This window comes from Bolinopsis microptera, chromosome 1 (assembly GCF_026151205.1).
Source record: "Bolinopsis microptera isolate Bmic1 chromosome 1, MBARI_Bmic_1.0, whole genome shotgun sequence".
Lineage (NCBI taxonomy): Eukaryota > Metazoa > Ctenophora > Tentaculata > Lobata > Bolinopsidae > Bolinopsis > Bolinopsis microptera.
Window position 1 is genome coordinate 18,676,618 of NC_087072.1, and position 21,955 is coordinate 18,698,572.

General features: G+C 38.2%; 3 protein-coding genes and 1 long non-coding RNA gene across 4 annotated transcripts in view; 2 read left to right on the top strand and 2 right to left on the bottom strand.

Annotated features, from left to right (window-relative positions):
* Positions 1 to 21,955, top strand: part of LOC134826055 (nucleoside diphosphate kinase homolog 5-like) — a 114,580-nt gene that overhangs the window by 24,115 nt on the left and 68,510 nt on the right. The gene's annotated exons all lie outside the window — the stretch shown is intronic.
* Positions 1 to 21,955, bottom strand: part of LOC134826044 (uncharacterized) — a 93,205-nt gene that overhangs the window by 8,430 nt on the left and 62,820 nt on the right. The window lies entirely within an intron of this gene.
* LOC134821710 (uncharacterized) lies at positions 527 to 10,551 on the bottom strand. Its single transcript, XR_010161036.1, has 3 exons — positions 10,134 to 10,551; positions 995 to 1,099; positions 527 to 832 (listed from the first exon to the last, which is right to left on the bottom strand). It is a non-coding gene; the product is annotated as an uncharacterized LOC134821710 (long non-coding RNA).
* Positions 17,168 to 21,741, top strand: LOC134819464 (kinesin-like protein KIF28P). The gene has a single exon (XM_063829420.1). It carries the CDS (start codon positions 18,242 to 18,244, stop codon positions 21,167 to 21,169), a length of 2,928 nt encoding a protein of 975 aa, XP_063685490.1. The 5' UTR covers positions 17,168 to 18,241; the 3' UTR covers positions 21,170 to 21,741.

Genomic DNA, 21,955 nt, shown 5'->3' on the forward strand with positions numbered 1-21,955 from the left:
CCAAAAGTTGTGCATTATTATGGGAGTGAAATTTTTGCGCTGATTACAAATTATGTATATCATTATATAATTTTTCAAAAAATGGTTTGAAAAGTATTGCCAAAAAATTTTACCAAGGACAGTTTTTGAACAAATTATATTAAAAAGTCTACTATAAATGGCTTTTCAGGTGACTTTGGTTTTTATGGTTTTTTTAACGGGTGATACTCGTCAAATATCTGTTCCAGATATTATTATTCCAGGACCGTCGACGAATCCAACTCGGCGCGCGTCCTGCAGTAGGTTGTAAAACTACAATGGTTTTGCAGCCGTATAAAACGGTTTTACATAAACCTAATCCCAACCCTAACCTTCACATAGCCATGTTCTACGCGTACTACGTGACGCTCTTGTTTCACAAGCCTTCGGCGGTCGCGCGCTAAGGAAAGCGAGAAGGCTCTGGTTAGAGCAAACCCTAACCCCAACCATAACCCCAAAGCTATCCATAACCCTTATCACAACCCTAACCCTATTAGGGTTAGCGGAAACAAATGAAGGTCCTGAATCCAGCAGTTTGTATCAATTAACTGGATACAACAGTTTCTACCAAAACACAATACCAGATAAAAAAAAGGGCACTGGAGTGGCTCTCTATGTTTGTGACACTCTTAGTGCCAGAGTAAACGGCAATGTATCCCATATCACTGAACATTTAGAAACTCTTTTTGTGGCCGTAAGTAGTACAACTTCCCCAGTAACAGTTGGTGTAATGTACCGTCCTCCAAGTGGTAATGTCAATGTTGCACTATCTGAACTCTCTGACATCCTTGACAGTCTCCCCAAGTGTAGTTACCTAGCGGGTGATTTTAACATTGATTTACACGATAAGAATAGCACAATCGTACAACGCTATGAAGAAATACTATTAAGTAAAGGATTTTTCCCCCTAATTTCGTTAGCAACACATGAGAAACCAGGCTGCAAAGCATCCTGTATTGATAACATAATAACTAACGACGTAGAGAGTATAGTAGCTTCTGGAATACTGACTGACCGTATATCACACCACTCACCCATCTTCCAAATCTTTGATAGAAACTTGGACTCTAGCAGAATTGACCTGAAATACAAACAGTATTATGATTACAACAAACCGAATGTAAAAGCTTTTTTACAGACTCTGGAACATGATCTCAATAATAATGTTATCGACAATTTTACAACATTTCACGACATATTTAAGGACTGTATAGATAGAACTTGTAAGTTAGAAACCCCTAAATGCTCTAAAAGAACAGCACTGAACAACCCATGGATTACACCAGACCTTGGCCTTGTGGGCAAAATTTCATATCAGCACGAACTTTACGATAAATGGGTAAAGGTCAGAAAAGTTAAATGTAAATTTGGGGAAATTGAAAATAAAGGGGGGACATGCCAATGCCCAATATGTTGCTCAAAACGTGACAAGTATAAAAAATACAGTGACTGCAGGCGGAAGGTCAAAAAAGATCGCCGCAATGCTCAATCTAAGTTCTATGGTGGAAAATTTGCAGAGTTGCACGGAAACAGTAAAAAGACGTGGGAATTAATTAACCAAATACGGGGTAAACGAAAACGACAAACCAAACCTCTATTTACTATCAATAATGAAAAAATTACTAATCGTAGGGTAATAGCTAATGAGTTTAATAAGTACTTTGTCTCCCTAGCTTCTAATCTTAACGAGGCATACAATGAAATCGGCGAACTATTAATTAATGGCATCCCCAGTATCTATGACTACCTACCAAAATCCAACACGACCAGTATTTACATGCATGATTGTACAATCGATGAAGTATGTAAAATAATATCAGAATTGAAAAATGGCAAATCGTCTGATATCCCAATACATGTTGTAAAAGCGTCATCCAGAATTATCGCCCCCCTATTATCTGTACTATACAATGAATGTTTGAAGGAGGGAATATTCCCGGACGATTTAAAGATTGGCAGGATCAGTCCCATATACAAGAAAGAAAATGAAGAATTACTTGAAAACTATAGACCAGTCTCTACCTTAGCCGTATTTGGTAAGTTATTCGAGAAAATTATATATGTGGACAGTATTGGCATGCGAACTGCGTAGGCCTTAATGGACTAAATAGTAAGATGCTCAATGATCTCACACAATGGCCCTGTCCCTTTTGTTTTGTATCACCTATTGCTACTATATCCACCCAAGTTGACGTCTGTCACGTCTGCAGAAACACTTTATCACTACAGCAGTCAAACCTGGAAGCAGAAACAGCACTCATTTCATCACAACTAGAACCCTTAGCCAATTGTTGCAAGCTCATTAAGGATATTGACTTTGTTCAATTCAGTAACAGAATTGACACACTTGGCCAATTTGACCAACGCCTTCAGCACCTCCTCCTAAAAGACCAGCCCTGGAAATCCTTAGACTCAGATATAAAGCTCCTTTCAGACCAGTTGGCCACTACCCTAGATAAATCACCCACACCACCACTCAACACCACAATTGAAAACCTCACAACTGCCTTACAAACTCATGACAAGACTTTCCACTCACTCACCAACCAACTAAATGAACTCAAACAGCAAGTCACATCCCTATCATCAGACATGACCACCTCACCAACATCAGATCAATCTGAAAAGCTCCTTGAACGGGTGTCACAAGAGCTCAGAGAGGTATGCAAGCAGGAGCTGAAGCAATCAACAGCAAATCTGCAGCATTCCTCAGAGCATCCACTGACCCTCCCTGGATTACAAGAGCTCAACACCCAGGTTGTAACCCAGCTGCCCCCACACAGTCGCCCGCCTGTCTCTAAACACACTCTCGATTTTATTGATGAAGAGACAGAGAAGGATCTCATAGAAATGCTTGATTCTCGCACATCTGAGTTCAAGAATGAGAATGGACGATCTGTTCTGGCTTTTGGAGAAAGATATCACTACACTGGCACAAAATCATCACCCTCATCCGACCAACTCCCAGACCAACTCCAATCACTCATAACACAACTGAACAATGATCATCCAAACTCTCCACCTGTCAACAGCATTCTCATCAATCGGTATGATGGTCACTCAAGCTTCCTTCCACAACACTCAGACAACGAACCCCTCATTCACCCTGACTCATCAGTACACACACTTTCACTAGGTCACCATTGCACAGTCACTTTCAGCAAGACTGGCACCACAGAACCCTATCACAACCAGTCTTGTCCACCACGATCACTATACACTATGACCAGGGCAAGTCAGGATTTGTACGAACACAGAATTGAATCAGGATCTGTCGACTCCGGTGTTCGATACTCTGTGACCCTCAGATCTGTTAGTGCTCTAAACCGTGCTTCTACATGCATCATGGGAGATTCGAACACTGGTGGACTTAAATTTGGACTTGATCCTAAGAGATCCTTTGGAAAGTTCCTTCCTGGAAAACAAGTCTTCGCACCTACTGTAGACCACATTGACCCATACGAATCCTGCGGCTACAAAAACACTGTCATTCTCTGCGGACTCAATGATATTAGGCAGGATAATGTCAAAACTCCATCTGACATCAAACAAGTGTTCAATAAATTTACTAGTAAAATTGCTGAAATTCAAGCTGTCAATAAAAAAACTAATGTTTATATATGTCCGCTGCTGCCAACTAAATGTATTGATTTAAATAGAAGAGTCAATTTCTTTAACTATCTGATACAAACCCAGCTTCTCCCTTTCAACTTTGGTGTGAGACTGGTAGAAGGGTTTCCAAGCTTTGCTGATGAGAACGGGCTATTAAGCCAACACTTGTCAAAAAGGTTGACGAAGTTCCAGAAACCTGATTACTTACACCTCAATTGGAGGGGGGTTGCAAAATTAGCAGCAATCATTAAAAATACTATTCTTCTTAGAGTTAATGGTGGTCGAGACAGACGCAGAGCTGGACGAGGGGGGAATCAGGTGGACTCCACATCATTTCGTGACATAACTGCACGCTCTCTTCCTGCTGATAAACGAGTATCTGGTGCTCCTGACGGCTACCAACCGTCATGACTACTCTAACTAAAGAGGTATGTAAACACTGCTGCAAGGGTATCTATGTGGGCCAAGCCATAGTCGAGTGTTCCGAATGTAACCATGCAACTCATCATAAATGCTACAATATTGTCAATACCGATTTATGCGGTAACTTTCTCTGCAATACATGTGTAAATCTTGCTGTAAAACGATACAACCCGTTCAAATATGATATTTCCGACGAAGAAATCGATCTAGACGATACGATAACTAAGCTCTCGCAAATTTTAAACAGTTGTTCTCAGCTTAACAGAAGTCAAATTAATCAAACTCTAGAAACTTTAACCGAAGGTCAAATGTCAATGATGTTTCAAAACATAGACGGTAACAAAAGTAACTTTGATACTATGTGTATAGATCTTCGCCGATATAACAAAAAGTTTTCCATAATTGCACTTGCTGAAACAAATGTAGGACCTGAATTAAGTAGTTTGTATCAATTAACCGAATACAATAGTTTTTACCAAGCAACCTTTCGAGAGAAAAAGAAGGGCACCGGAGTTGCAATTTATATCCACCAGTCACTAAATGCAACAATCGATAATACCCTCTCCTATGTGAGTGAAAACCTAGAAATCCTATTTTTAAGATTCAACAGTGGTAACTCAAGCACCTTTGTTGGAGTTTTATACCGCCCTCCGAGTGGCAATTTTGACTTAGCGCTAAGTGAACTAGCCGACACTCTGGACAAAGTCCCCAGACACTCGTATATAGCTGGTGACTTTAACATCAATCTTCACGGCGACAGCAACAAGGTTGCTAAATATGAACACGTTCTTTACAGTCGAGGCTTCTATCCTCTCATATCTGTAATGACCCATGAAAAACCCGGCTGTATTCCTTCATGCATCGATAACATCATTACCAATGATTTAGACAACATTATAACATCTGGCACATTCAAAGACAAAATCACACATCATCACCCCATATTCTTAGCACTCAACACACACCTTGACCAGAACGATTGCAAGATTAAGTATGAACAGTTTTATGACTACTGTAACTCTAACGTAGATAAGTTCACCGACAAACTATCCAATAGTCTTGATAACACTGTAATAAATTGTTTTGATACCTTTGCTGACACATTTAACGTTGCTTTTGACGAATGTTTCAAGTTAGAAACCCCGAAATGTACAAAACGCACTATGCAAAACAATCCATGGATTACACCAGCAATTATAACATCAATAAATCACTGTCACGAACTATACGAAAACTGGGTCAAAGCTCGCAAAGTCAAGTGCAATCTAGGAGATACTGACACAAAAGGTGGCTTCTGTCACTGCGCAGTATGTAACAAAAAGCGCAGTGAGTACTTAACTTATAAATATTATAGAAAAGAACTCAAAGTTATACGTGAAAAGGCTCAAACTTCGTACAATATGGGTAAATTTAATGAAGTTCAAGGTGACAGTAAGAAAACATGGCAACTAATCAATAAGATACGCGGCAAAGGGAAACGAGAAATTAAACCCCCGTTTGTTATTAATAATGAGAAAATAATGAACCGTAGAATTATAGCTAACGAATTTAATAATTACTTTGTATCTCTTGCCCCTAAGTTGAATGAATCATACAGTACAACCGGTCAAATTAGACTAAGTCCAATTCAATGCTTTACGGACTACTTACCAAGGCCAAATACCTCAAGTATATTTCTCAGCGATTGTACACCAGAAGAAATAGAGAAAATCATTAGCGAACTCAAGAATGGAAAAGCTAGTGACATCCCTATTCACGTCATCAAACGAACAGTCTGTCTATTGTGTCATCAATTTTACCTAAGTTAAGTCAGAATTCACACACCTTATGTACCTCAAATAGCCCACTGGCAAAATCATTTTTCTACAGAACTCATATACTGTGGAATGGACTCCCTTTACAGGTAAGACAGATTGTGTCTACTAGTGTTTTCAAAGCTGAGGTCACTAAGCATCTATGGAAATGTTTATTGGATAGTGAAACAACAGCCTAGCCTAGTCTCTTTTCTCCCCATATTATTATTATTTTTGTTTTATTAATTTTTTATCTACCTTCCTATACTTTCAACATCATATCACACTTCACCCGCACACCTCACACATTAATGACCATATCAGACCTGTATCTAATGTATCTGGAATTTGACGTATTGAAATACCAATTTTGACTATATATCCACAGTTATTCACCATGGATTTGTTTGTTATTAAATAGTTTTTCATAAATTTTTGGATTTAGATTAATTCGATGTAATGGGTCCAAGTTACTGCGGACATAGTTCACTATGTGTTTACCGTGTTTGGGTGCCCATCATATTTTACAGATGGGGGCGATATTTTGAACGATTCTATTTTATATTAATCTATTGCTGTACTCTGTAAAATTTGAAAAGTATTTAATAAAAAATAAGCCCACTCCTGTCAGTATTATTTAATGAACACATGAGAAATGGAACTTTTCCAGACCGACTGAAAATTGGTAAAATTAGCCCTATATACAAAAAAGACGGTACAGAATATCTCGAAAACTATAGGCCAGTATCTACCCTAGCTGTGTTCGGAAAGTTATTTGAGAAAGTAATCTACTCCCGTTTGTACAGTTTTCTTGTGTCGCAGAACGTTTTGTTTGAGAACCAGTTTGGTTTTAGGAAGAGTCACTCAACTAACCACGCCCTTAATTACTCAGTTGACTATGTAAACTCCCATATAAAGGAAAAGCAACATGTATTAGGTATCTTTATTGACTTATCAAAGGCATTTGACACTATCAGTCACGATAAACTTCTCATAAAACTTGACAAATATGGTATAAGAGGTAACGCAAACGAGCTTATTGGATGTTACCTATCTAACAGACAGCAGTACGTTTCAGTTTTAGGTGAGGAATCTGATAAACTCCCTGTTATTTGTGGAGTACCACAAGGTAGTGTTTTAGGACCGCTACTGTTTATAATTTACATAAACGATATCTATAACTCATCAGACCTAGGAAAATTTATACTTTTCGCTGATGACACCAATATATTTGTAGTCGACAAATCTGTCCAGAATCTCTACCAAAAAGCTAATACTATAATGAATTCTGTTTACAATTATATGAAATGCAATCTTCTCCACATTAACATCAAGAAATGCTGTTACATTCACTTTACACCAGGAAAGAAGGATGTAACTAGTAGTAGTAGTAATAGTAATGATCTTATTTTAACGTTGAATAACACAGTCATTAAACGTGTTGATGAAACTAAATTCCTCGGCGTTATTATAGATAAAAACCTTAACTGGAAACCTCATACTGCATATCTTAGTTCTAAATTAAAGTGTGAAGTCGGTAAACTCTGCCGTATGAGAAGATTTATACCTAAAGAGCTGTATAATGACCTCTACCACACCCTCTTCGAATCTCATCTAGGATATGGGATCTCAGTGTGGGGAGGCATATCGAACAATAGGCTTGAACCAATATTTAAAATTCAAAAAAAGTGCACTCGTATTCTATTTGGTGATCAAGAGGCATACAGTAATAAGTTCAAAACATGTGCTAGAACCCGCCCAATTGGATCTCAAAAACTTGGAGCCGACTTCTATAAACGAGAATCAAGTAAACCCCTTCTCAGCAGAAACAAAATACTCTGCGTGCATAATTTGTATAAGTACCACTGTCTACTTGAAATGTTTAAAATAATCAAACTTCACACTCCAATACCGATGTACAATTTATTTCAAAAGTCACCCCGACGTGATAACTACTTTATTAACCCCGCTGCAACCAATTTGTTTGTATATAAAACCTCGAATATGTGGAATAAATTCCTTAAACCTTCTAGTAAGATTGACTTCTCGTCCCCAATTGCACTTGTTAAAGGTCGCATTAAAACTATGCTACTCAATGCTCAAAAAGCTGGAAACACTGATGAATGGTCAGAACTCAACTTTGATGGAAATGACATGTGCCTATAATAAGAACATACAAACTAGTCCATATAGATTTCATACTACACACACAAAATAACACACACAATACACACCACAGTCAAACATAGAAACTATATATTCACACATATAACACAGAACACTGATCAGCTCACCCGCTTTACACTAGTGTCTGGACTTGTCTGGAGTGTACGTCTGGAACGTGGGACGGACTCACAAATATATTGTGTAAACGTACGGCGCGAAACTTAAATATTGTATAACTCTATCATTTCATTACCCAGCGTGATTTACCGCGCCAGATTAATGAAATGACGCCGCGCTATATCCGTGAACCTACCGTCACTTATATCTTATATTTTATATTTCGTATCTCTTACTACGTAACGCGAAATTAAGTTGTATCACACTCCCGGTTTTGGACCCCAATGTTAACCTTGCAGCAACTGTGTCAGCCCAATATACTCTAGAAGTATGATCACACTTATTTTAATGAACAAAAGACCCATAATTAATATAATCAGATACTCGTCAACAGCAGCAGTTTCCGTCCGTGTGATGTGTTGTCCTCCTCCTTTCTGTGTCCCCGTCGTTTTGTTTTGTGAAATGTATTGTAGTAGTGTTTTAATATTTAAATCGAACGCAACTCAATAGTTAATAATAACAAACACAAATACTATTTCAAATAATTGATTAATATCGATTTATACGAACCAAACATTAATTATTTTTTAATAACCTTTTATATATGTGTTAAACGATCCAGGGCATATCTAAAATTCGATAATGAACTTCATATATTATTAGTGCCGCGTGCTGATAAATATTCTGGGAATCAATCCACCCAATCGTGGCGATAACATATTTTTGTGCTTGGCCGGTTTTAGGTTTGAGTTTGTGCTCCAAAAGTGGTAAATCGGGTGCTAGTAAAGCTCTTGCAGGCAACTGGCTCCTTTTGCCAACTGCTTTTGGTTTAAGCGCGGACTCACATTTGGAACTGGCACTGGTATAATTGTAATATCCTACGAAGTCAGCATGCTATATTATTTTGCAAAAATCGTTTAATATCTTGACAATATTTAAAGTTTATGGATTTAGGTTTAGGCGCGGCGCACTGCTTATATGTTATAGCTCATTCAGCTTCTGTTTTCAGCGATGTGTTGCTACACACTGTATAGCATGTGGAACAAGCGCGGTGCCGCGCCTAAGCAGCAAAAGAGTTATTTATTTTAAAATTTATTTTTGTATCTCAAAAATGATGTAAAGTTTTTAATATGACGTAGAATTAAAGCTATTTCCGTACAGCCTAAGTGCTAAGCATGCTCGTTAGATAAACTATAAACAAGGAACATAACATGCTAGCTTTCTTTATTTCTTTATTTTTGTAAGTCGTGTCGGCTGACATCTTGGGTTGTACTGGATGTAACAAGTTTATTATCGGATGTCTACTTATATTTATTATGATATCATTATTCATTGTAATGGCAATAAAATTTAAATTTTGTTTTACTTAAATTTTGTTTTACTTAGTAGGCTATACAGCTTTTTCCAGTCACAAAATATGATCTATGAAAATCAGTATGGATTCCGTAAAAATCACTCTACTAGTCATGCCCTGAATTTCTCAGTGAATTATATAGAATCATGCCTTAATAAAAAGCAGCACGTGCTCGGAATATTCATTGATCTAAGCAAAGCATTCGATACCATCTCAGCTGACAAATTACTGAGTAAGCTAGATAATTACGGAATTCGAGGCAATGCCAACAAACTCATTGCTAGTTATCTCTCTAATAGATATCAATACGTCTCGGTCCTAGGAGAAGATTCTGACAAGCTTCCAGTTCTCTTTGGAGTACCCCAGGGATCTTGTCTTGGTCCGTTACTATTTATTATTTATATCAACGACCTATATAGGGCAACTGAACTAGGCAAGTTCATTCTATTTGCTGACGATACAAATATATTTGTCGCGGATGAATGTAAGATAAAGTTATATGAACGAGCAAACCAAATTCTCAAACTGGTACAACTGTATATGAAATGTAATCTCCTGCATATTAACATTAAGAAATGCTGTTACATTCACTTTAAACCAACGAATAGAAAAAGCAAGGTAGAACATAATGAAGAAGAACACGTACTTACTCTAAACAATGTAGTAATAAAGCAAGTCAAAAAGGTGAAGTTTCTTGGTGTTATTATTGATGATCAGCTTAAATGGGATGCTCATATACGGTCGCTCAACACAAAGCTGAAATGTGAAAGTGGGAAAATTTGTAGAATACGGCACATTATTCCAGAAAAACTCTACAAAGAACTGTACTACACACTATTTGAATCACACTTGCGATTTGGGATATCAGTATGGGGTGGCCTTAGTAACAACAGGCTTGAACCAATATTTATCACTCAGAAGAAATGTGTTAGAATACTATTTGGTAACCGAGAGGCGTACTTAGAAAAGTTTAGAACTTGTGCTAGAACACGAAGTAAAGACAAGCAAAAATTAGGAAGCGACTTCTATGAAAAACAGCACACAAAACCGCTATTTAAGAAAAATGGTTTACTAACCATACACAGTTTGTTCAAACACACATGTTTATTGGAAATGTTCAAAATCAATAAATTAGAATCCCCAGTCCCACTCCTAAATCTATTTAACAGATCATCAAGACGTGCTGATCGATTCATCACTCCAACCCCATCCACCTCCTTCATATATCAATCGACAAAAATGTGGAACGATTGTAGAAACACTGCTAGCAATATCAACTTCTCTACATCAACGAACCTTGTGAAATCCACAATAAAAAAGGAGTTACTCGGCATGCAGTACAGGTACGACGAAATAGATTGGTGTGAACTGAACTTCGATTCCAACGAACTGAAATTCTAATGTCTACTCAATGAAGATATGCTGAGCGCTAAAGCCGATTGAAATGTTAATGTCTAAAGTATAAAATTTCGGCGGTCACGCCGCGCATTTTGCGCGCTGTGCCGCTATTTTTGGCCCATCTTATCAGATATTATTTACAATGTACTCGCACAGTACATGCAGGGCATGCCTCAAGATCATATTAGTGTAGGAATCATTATGTTTTCAACAATTCATTATATGTCGAATTCAGCAGTGGGTCCTCTCTTCGTCCGGTTTGTGTGTTTGTCGCCTGTCTGGACTCTCGTAGTCATGTAATTTTTAATTTTTAATTTCTAATTTGTTATTTTAATTTTAATTTTAATTTTTCAATTTTCTAAATGTGTGTTCTGCTCCGGGACTCGATTACCGTATCGGCTTTCTTGAGACTGTAAATTTGGAAAGCCAACTATGCGGGGCGCCTGCCCACCGGCACTGAAGAGTGATCAAAGAATTAACTAAAATTTCCTAATATAACGATTGAATATAGAGTTGTTTAACCGGCGCGGCCATGGGTGTGTGGCCTAGCTTTGGCTGCACACCTATGACTGCGCTGTTGCTGGTGGACAGGCGCAGTTTTTGTTGTGCAGTAGTGTTGCAAGAGAATAAAACCAACTTATTATGTACTAAATGGAATCAAGAATATTATTGACTATATTTGATAACGATGAATTGTAAATTTCGATCAATTTATATTTTTCGGTCTCCAATTATTGAACTGCGGAAGCTGGTTGCCTCAACAATATTGACTATGCATGGTATGACTGAATTGTAAAAACGTGATAATTGAACGAAAAATAAATGATGAACATGATTCAAAAACTGTAAACCACCAAATGAATTATCGCTTAAATTTAAATAAGTATTTAAACAAAAACCACCATGTGCCGTTAAGCAGCAGGGCGCGGCTCATCTGGGCCACAGCAAATCGGCGAAAATGGGTTCGAAAAAGCCACTATTGGCACTCGAGTCCTTGATCTTTCCGATGGTTCACTGGGGCTTTTGAGCTGCCGTCCTTCAGCTTCTGTAAACTGAAATTACTACCAATCCAAGTTGAAGCAATCAGCCGACGCGCGGCTTTTATGGTTATATATGATATGTTTAATCTGTAATAAAGATCAAAATTCAAATTTGTTTCTCCAAAAAAAAATTTGTTTCTCCTAACCTGAGTCTTAAACAATCGGATTCAGACCATGTTTATCAGCCTGTCGCGTGACCAAAACGGTTTTTTGCCCATAACTTTTCAGGGAAGCATTTTTACCCACATCATGGGGGTGTTTCGGAATCAGCGTCCAAAATACATCGGTTTAGGTCAATTTAATACCCAAAGGGCCTTTTCACAAAAATTTTCTTAAAATTTGGGCGAGCGATTTAGTTGGAGCGCACAGTACTCTTCACAGGTAAGAAGCTCGAAAAGAGCGCCGTGCACGGGGATATAATTGTAGGTTTATAACCTACCAGGACGCGCGCCGAGTTTGACTCAATACTTGTAGCGCGATGCACTACTGGGTCGCGCGCGCATCAAATAATGCTTCTCGCAACCTTCGGTAGATCGGCGAGATGCACCACTGTGCCTCACCGAGCTGCGAAGGATTGACATCGTGAATCAAACTCAATACATGGAACAGATATTTTACAAGTATCACCCGTTAAGGATATAAGCGCGTTTGGTAACAACATTCAGAGCTTAATTTTTAAAGTAGCTACGACATTATTAACGAGTGATACTCGTAAAATATCTGTTCCAAATATTAAAACAGTCGCGACGAGTCCAACTCGGCGCGCGTCCTGGTAGGTTATAAACCTACAACAGGATCCCTCTTCAAAACCCAATAATTTCTGTATTATTCGGCTGAATTGACCGCAGGGCGCAGGAGATACGATCGCACGAAAGTTTTTAGTTAAATAGAGCTTATTCAGGGTAAAAACATAAATAGACAACAAGTTCTTGCTTGTCCATTGTTAATGGCCTTGCCCGGCGTTTGACGGATGTTACTCGTCTAAATTTCTTTGAAGTAGCGCGCGCCGGGCCAGACAATAAACAATGGTCAAGCCCGGCGCGCGCTACTCCGTAGAAATTTATACGAGCAACGGAGTAACATCTGCATCCGTCAAGTTCTTGCAAGCAACCACATAACAATTCAATAAAGCACTAAACCCGCCCAGTTAGCCCTTTTTCTATTTTTATGAAGGAATCGAATCATTATTTTTTGTTTATGGAAAAGGACAGGTATGTAATTGGGCATACGTGGGCCTGAATCGGCTGAATGCTTTTGCACATACCAAAACACTAATCCAGAAAAATTGAGTTAATAAAACTTTACTGGGCGGCGCTCAGCCTGTCATTCCGCCGAATCTTTTTCCGGTTATGTTTATGAACATAATAGCCTGGGGTCCCCAGGTAAAATAAACTATGATGATTATATATTATTTTTACTTGATAGAGCTACAGTAAATTGGTTATGAAACATTACAGTGAACAGCTTTGGCAATCTTCCATAAACAGCCAGTATCAGTTGGAAGGTTATATTATACAGAGGCCTCTACAGTGAGCACCACAAAGCTTAAGTTTCCGCCCAAAACAACTAGGCAACTTGAAACCCTATTCCTAAGTCTGTTCTACCCCAACAACATCATGAATGAATTTCTTCACCGGTTCAACAGCAGTAAATTTGATTCTCCACTGTGTGAATGTGGACGAGGGGAGCAAAACTCACTTCACCTGCTTATCTTCTGTCATGATATAAAACCAAATAAAAGGAACAGCATGAGTGAGCTTCTCAAAAGACACCCATTCCACAACATCTTTAACCAGGGCTATGGTGGAAACTCAATGTTAATATCATGGAGCAGACTTCGTGAGTTCTTTGATTTAGCGGTTGAAATAACAAGGGATGCAGAAGAATTCCTTCGAACAGAGATAAAACTGTAAACAGTGTGTCATATTCCAACTACTACACCATCCCTATGATTAGTGAGCCGGGTTCAATGTTAGACCGGACGAAGCATATGTATCGTGAGCCGGGTTAATCAAGACCGGACGAAAAAATGGTTACATCTCAACAATGGATAATACTACAGAGGTGCCATTACAGTTAAATTCTGTTACCTGAACTCTGATAAACAGTTTTAATATTATAGCATATACTATAATATTATGAAAGATATTTTACGACAAATAGAGGTTGTTTACTCATTTATACACCAAAGGTTGGTGTGATTTTAACTAATTTATTATTGTCAATAAAGTTTATATATTGAGAATTTTATACAGTAGTCTATAGACCAATTAAATTATTTTACTGGTCACGTGTATGGTTAAGAGTTTTATGACATTGAATGAATCTATTTATTACGAGTATTAAGGACTGCTAGTATATTTTATTTATTTGTTTTCACTTCTGCACGCTTAGGCAGTTGCTCTTGTGACCAGAGTTTTAGAGTTATATATATATATATATAATGGATGTAAAGGTACTTCAACCGAATTAACAATCCAACCGTGTGTATGACGTGTCCCAGTAGCCAATCATAATATATATATATACTTGATAGAGTGCTTATCTTAAAGTTAAATGTTTTTACAGGCTCTAATGATGTAGTTTTACGAAGATTTCAAGCCTTATGATGTGTGTTTCCATTCGTGTCCAAAAGCATTATAATCCAGAAATATAGTTGTATAGAATGATTTTGTAATGTATTTGTTTCGTATTATACAGGACGAAGATGTTTGAGACTTTTGGTTAAGGCTGCAGTTAGAGTAGACAAATGACCTGCACACTTAAAAGGCTGAGTTATTTATTGATAATGGGCAATTATTATGCGTTATTATTTTAAAGGAATATTTACCAAGTCAATTTGCTCAGTTTGCGGTAATTCTAAATACTCACACATGAATATTCGCAACTTTTACAGTATATTTCTACGTTATTAATTTTGAAATCTTATTAGCATATACAGAATTAAAATTTTATTTCTAATACAAGAAAACAACAAGTTTAATGGATATGAGCGACCCTCACATCTAACCACATGATGGGTCAGCAAATCTGGTCGACTAGGAAATTCAGTTTGCAAACTGTGGGGGTCAAGGGAACAGCCATATCACGTTTCATTTACAAACTTTTATTTGTAATTCATATTTATCAAGAATGTTTTATCGATTATTTGAGTTTAAAGACTTGTAAAACAGACTTGTAAAACAATTATGATTTTGGAATTTATTGCTCATGAGCAGTTAAATGGTCAGTTTTGTCACCATTGCATTGCTGTAGCCAACTTATAGCATAGCAAGGCGAGTGGCGACTATAATTATCATACATCTCTTACACGCACAGTCCACAAATAATTGTTATCGGTTTTCGCCCTTTATTAATGCATCTTTACTGACAGATTTTGGTCCGTTTTGATTTCAATGGAGTGTCGTACTTGACTGCAGGACTGCTGCATGCTGGCTCCCTCAATTATAAAATAGTTACTGAAGGAGCAAGAAACCCCCAACTCTTACCCAGCAAGAAAAAATTACCATCTGCCAACTTTTTACAGGAGTCAGGAAATCTTGCTGAGATGCAATGGAAACAGTCAAACATCTTCTTTCAACCACCCAAGTACACTTCATAGAGGCAGACTTGGTTTCGGCTCGACAATATCTCAGGAACGCAAAGTATATATTATATTGCATAATAACTTTTTTGCCAATTTTTAATCCCCCTCGCCCCTCCAAACCGCCTGCGTTGGTTTGGCCATGTCACCAGAATGCCAGACACTAGGCTTCCTAAGTATCTGCTTAACTGGACCCCTGCGCATGGGAGAAGATCTAGGGGTCGTCCAAGAAAGATCTGGATGAAATGTTTGCTGGAAGATGCTGCATCGTTTACAGGAAACACTGACATAGACCTAGAAGGAGCGAGCGAGATGGCTAGTGACCGCAAACTTTGGAGGGAGATGATACGTCACAAACAGGAGTTCATTGGTGCAGGCCACTCGAATGATTGAGGAGACCTAATCAAGTACATGTAAGTTCGCCCCTCCATGATCAAGATTATCAATTATACATAACTACTGTGTTAAAATTACACTAGCGTAATCATTTAGAAACCCGCTCCCCCTCAGTGATTACATAAGATGTAACATGAACGACCCTTAAACTGAAAATGCTGAAAGTTAAAACTTTCCCTGAAAATAATAACCCGACTCTCTCAGAGTTTAAAATGTACATTATTGTCAGTATTTTCAGTTCATAAAGTAACCCTCGGACCCTGACCCTGTTCATGTTGATGACTCTTATTATAACTGTCAACGATGGATATTTTGGAAACGATATTAATGATCCTCATAGAATAAATGTCGAATTGTACTACATAATTGTACTACATAACAATATTAACAGCTTAAATTTAAAGATCCCTTATCAATCTGTAACTAAGAAAATCGTTTAAATGAAAGATTAGATAAACCTGCAAATCTACCTAGTGATAACAATTTCTTTCATTGTGGGAGGACCAAATTTAAAGAGTTACATACATACATGTTACATGGCGAGATCTCCATCCAAAAGGATTAGTCTGCGTCGACTGCGTCATTACTTTGTATTATACAACTTCGGCGGGTAACATTTCTCCATCCCTTTCGGTCTGCAGCTAATCTTCTCATACAATCAATCGTGAGTCCATTACGATCCAATCTCTGCTCAGCATCCTCAATGAATACATCATTTAAGCTCTTCCTAGGCCTGCCTCTTGATCTCTTCCCATGCTTGGGTTTCCATTCAAGTAAATAGTTGGGCAACCGATCTTCAGGCATTCTACTGACATGTCCAAACCAACGCAGCCGTTTTGTTGTTATTATGTCAGCAAGGGCAGTTATTGATGCCCTTCTTAAAACATCCTCATTACTTACTCGATGGAACCACCTCACTCTCAGGATTCTTCTTAAGCAGTACTGATGGAAAGACTCCAATCTTCTTGTCTGCACTTGAGTCGTGTTCCATATCTCACATCCATAGGTCAGAATGGTAAGAACAGCTGCGATGTAGATTCGCACTTTGTTGTTAATGCTTATGTTCTTATTCTTCCAAATGTTGTTGAGTTGGTTAAAAGCTCCGGTTGCTTTTCCAATCCTGACACTTATTTCTTTATCAATCTTGCCATCTGATGTAATTTTGGCACCCAAAGAGTTAAGTTACTCTTATGTGAGATGTGAGGAATTCCAGATCTCGCCCTTGATGTCAACACGAATCAATATCGAATGACACGAAATATGAGGATCACGAATCATACCAAGTAATGATTTGCTCGACGAACAAGGCACCCCTCACCGGTTTAGTATCATGCAATAATATCCAGTGCTAAACTTGAGTACTCGACAATCTCATTTCGGCGGTGTACTGATTGCTTTTAGTCAGAATATTGTTTGTTGAACTTGTGAAGGATTTGCCTTCGATCGTACAAGTGTAATGTCGAGTCAGGCTGAACGAGATACTATCAAAAAGATAAAGCGGCTGGTCAGAACAAAGGTATTGTTTTAAAATGATTCTTTGAGACACTCAATTGAGGATCCTATTCTGATTATTATTGACAGTGTTTGAGTGCATGCCAGTTTGTGTTATCCGCCAAAATGATTAATCAATGAGATAGTGCAGTGATGTATTTGATAGTGATTTGTTATTATACGTACGCACAATATTACGAATCTTAATTTAAGATATTGCATGCTTTAAGGTATGTTCGACGATAATATTATGTTTAAAGCTATAAATGCATGTAACGTATTGAACCCATTTTTGTTATAAAGCATTGTGATTGATGTTGATTTTGATTTATTTACGCCTTCGGAATACTATCAGGAACTCGTCTAAACCTAGAGACAACAAGAGACAACAATATTTGTTTATTTTGCGATTTTGACACTACTTGTTGGTCCAAATTTTGGGACCTAAAGTTTTTATTCCTCAACCAATTTTGTATTTCTTCATACTAGTCAAAAGGCCATAAAAGCATTCCACACAGCCAAAAAAGTTTCTACGGTCTCGCTTTGTATAGTAAGATAGTAAGATTATAATCATTGAATAAATTTTAACAATCGACATGTTTTTCTTCTGATTCAAATTGTATCACACTGATTAAATGTATTGATTCGAATCTATATTTGCACGTCTTAATTCATGATTGTACGGGTACTCGGGTAGCTTCTTGATCCTATTGATCTTGTCAGCAAAACATGATTCTGTTGAATAATCTATGGCAACCTTTGTATCGATAATTTTCGCTGAGTTTCGCAAATTTCTAATTCCAATGTGGAACATTTAATTTAAAGTTTGTTACATCAAATATTTCAGAGGATGGCCGAGACAATCAAGGTAGCAGTGAGGGTTCGGCCCTTCAACATGCGAGAACAGGAGAGAGGAGCTAAGCTGGTGATCGACATGCAGGGCAGCCAGACAATCATCAACCACCCTAAAGGGAACGTGGAGCCGAAGAAGTTCCATTTTGATTATAGTTATTGGTCACACGATGGGTATAAAGAGGACGCTGAGGGCTACATGCACCCGGATGATGACCGGTACTGTGATCAAGCGAGGGTCTTCAAAGATTTGGGCGAGGGGGTCCTCTTTAATGCTTGGGCTGGCTATAACTGTTCCTTGTTCGCTTACGGGCAGACGGGTTCTGGTAAGTCCTACTCGATTGTGGGGTACGGAGCTAATAAAGGTGTTATTCCAGTTGTTTGTCAGAGACTGTTCTCTAAAATTGAGGAGAAAGTTGCGGCAAAACCACAGGATGAATATGAAGTTAATCTTGCTATGATTGAAATTTACAACGAACAAGTGAGAGACTTGTTAAATCCTGCTTCATTAAAGCTCAAAGGTGGACTTAAGATTCGGGAACATCCAAAGAAGGGTTTCTATGTAGACAAGCTAACCACACACGCTGTCGGAAGTTACGAAAATATCGAAATGAAAATGGACAACGGGACAAAAAACAGGACAGTCGCTGCGACAGCTATGAATGCAACGAGTAGCAGAGCCCATACAATCGTTGCTTTAACATTTGTCCAGAAGACCAAAGAGGAAGGCCAACAGGCTATGACAAAAACATCAGTAATAAACTTAGTAGATTTAGCTGGCAGTGAGAGGGCAGCTTCTACAGCGGCAACTGGTGACCGGTTAAAAGAAGGGGCTGCTATCAACCAATCGCTCTCTACGCTCGGTAACGTAATAGCTGCTCTTGCTGATGTAGCCGCTGAAGGCAAGGCTCCTGGTAAATCAAAGGTAATTGTCCCTTTCAGAGACTCTTCCCTGACTAAACTCCTCAAGAACGCTCTCGGAGGAAACAGTAAAACAGTTATGATGGCAGCCGTATCTCCAGCTGACATCAATTATGATGAGAGCTTGTCGACGCTTAAATTTGCTGACAGAGTCAAAAGAATTAAAACTGTTGCTGAGGTCAATGAGTCTCCGACAGAGAAGTTAATCAGGGAGCTAAGAGAAGAAAACGCGAAATTGATGCATATGTTAGGTGGATCAGGGATACCTGATGTAGCCATGATAGCTGAGGCGAGTACTGAGGTATCTGAAGAAGAGAAGGAGAAGATGAGAAAAGAAATAGAAGACGAGTTACGAGCACAAATGATGCAGAATCATATGGAACTAGAAGACTCGGAAAAAAGTGCTTCGCAGAAATTACAAGAGATGGAAAAAGCCATGGAGGAAGAACGAAAGAAGAAACAGTCTGACACAGAGAAGAGACACAAAAAACCTTACCTTTGGAATTTAAACGAAGATCCAGCTCTCTCGGGTGTTGTGTGCCATCTCATTGAGCGAACCAAAGTTCTAATTGGTAAAGGAGAAAAGTGTCAAGTAAGACTACAGGGTCTCAGTATTATGGACGAGCATGCTTTGATTGAAGTTGATAAACAGCTTATCTATATTACTGTTCGCGAGAACGCCAAAGTGACTTTGAACGGTGATCCGTTAACGACGCGAACTGAGTTACACCACAATGACAGGATCCTGTTTAGTGCGGGTCACGTGTATGTGGTTCATCATCCCTACCAGTTCAAGAAGGCTAACAAGGCAGGGAAAACTTTCGAACCGGTTACTTGGGATGTGGTTCAGACTGAGATCGCGGAGAAATCTGGCTTCGATGTTGATAGAAAAGGAAAATCACCAGAGGAGCTCCTGCTCCAAGAGGATCTTATCTCGTTGATGCCGATGGTTAACGAAGCAAATGCAATAAGCGTAGAGCTCGACAAGAAGAAGCTGTTCGAGATAGTTCTTGTCGCCCCTCAGGCCAGAGGTCTTAGTAAGGGAAGAACCGAAGTCATGGTGAAGATTTCTGATTTGATTCATAACAATTCTTGGCTCTGGGATCGTAACAAGTTTATTAACCGAAAGTACAAAATGTTGGAAATGTATCAGGGCTATGTCGACGAAGATGCTGATTGGGATCTTCCACAGGATATTGATCCGTTTTATGAAACAGTTGCTAGTCATGTTTTGATAGGACAAGCTCAAATTCATCTCAAGTGTTTGACTTACCTGATTGGATTTGAAGAAAGTGTGATAATAACTGATTACCAGGCCCAAGAGAGGGGTTATCTTCAAGTCAATATCGTTCCTCTTAAACAGGATGAAACCCCAATTGAAGATGACGATGACGATTATTTCGTAGAAGAGCCCAATGAATTGATCGGTAAAAACATGAAATATAAATTTATCATTGTTGGGGCTAAAGGTCTTCCTCAGAAAATATCCAACGATGTTTACTGTGAGTTCAAACTCTATCTAGAGGACTCCCCAAACGAAACTGACCATATTAATTCTAAGAATCCTGATTGGAACTGGTCAAAAGTATTTTCTCATTCGCCTGTTACGGAGCAACTGCTGGAATACCTCAACGAAGAGGTGCTCATCGTAAAAGTTTGGGGGAAACAACGTCTTGAAGATGATTCTAAGGTAAACAAGCTTACTACAAAGGAATTGAAATCACTGAACGAGAAAGAAAAGCTCACCTCATACATGAAAAAAATGGAAGGTGCTGGCGGAGGTTTCGATATGGCCACAACAGTCCGGAAAATAGAGCTCATGCACCAAATGGTTACTGAAATTAAAAAAGTTACCGACGACGCGAAAAAGGATGGGAAAACGACAGTAGATGTGGCAGCAATCGATGCTATTCTGACGCCAGAAAGAATGAAACTGAACGATGTTAGCCAAATGATCCAAGACGAAAAGAAAAATCCCAACAGTCAACTTTGTTGCATTTCTTGATTTTTTAAACCACAGAAAATGGTTTCTCAGGTCATGTTCAAAACACTCTATTTCTGATATTGGGAACAGATGCCATTTCTATAAAATTCCTTGTTTGGCGAGTTATATCGCAATATGTTTATCGTGTATCATATTTCATATTGTTATACCTAAACTGAAAAATTTGGCAGAGTCTTCGCATGTATCAAAAATAGTGTGTTGTCCTGACAACAACATATATCTATGTAATGTCACATGTGTTCCAGTGTCTATGTGACATGCTTAATGTTCGACTAAGTAATTTGTACGTTGATGTTCATAATTTCATAATCGTTCATGTAATTGATGCTGTTTTAAGCGTAAGACAGATGACAAGTAAAGATTATGTAGTACATAAATAAGCTGGACTTAAAATGGTGATTGATATTTCATTCTCTAAAATATTTTCCTTGATGACAGATTGTTATTATACTATTAATCTTGTTTATTGACAGATTTACATTATCTAACTCAACGATTCTTACTTGGTTAAGACTTTTTGTAGAATATTCCGAAAAGTTTTTCAGTTAAAATTTGCTTGAGCTAACAATTCCTGATTGATGTTGACTGTTGAGTAACACTGCATAATAGTCTAATTTATACCACATAGTCTGCTACGCTCACCGCTCGTTTTAAGTGTCCTAAAAAATAAAGGCTGCGGTTTTGAGAAGTAAATAACGTACTGACAAATACAGATCTGATGATTAGTCGTCCTCGTTTGTCATGCTTTAATTCATTATTTTCTAAAATGCCGCCAAACTATATATG

Excerpts from the sequence above, each read along its gene's own strand:
- LOC134819464 (XM_063829420.1), top strand. The coding sequence starts at position 18,242 with ATGGCCGAGACAATCAAGGTAGCAGTGAGGGTTCGGCCCTTCAACATG.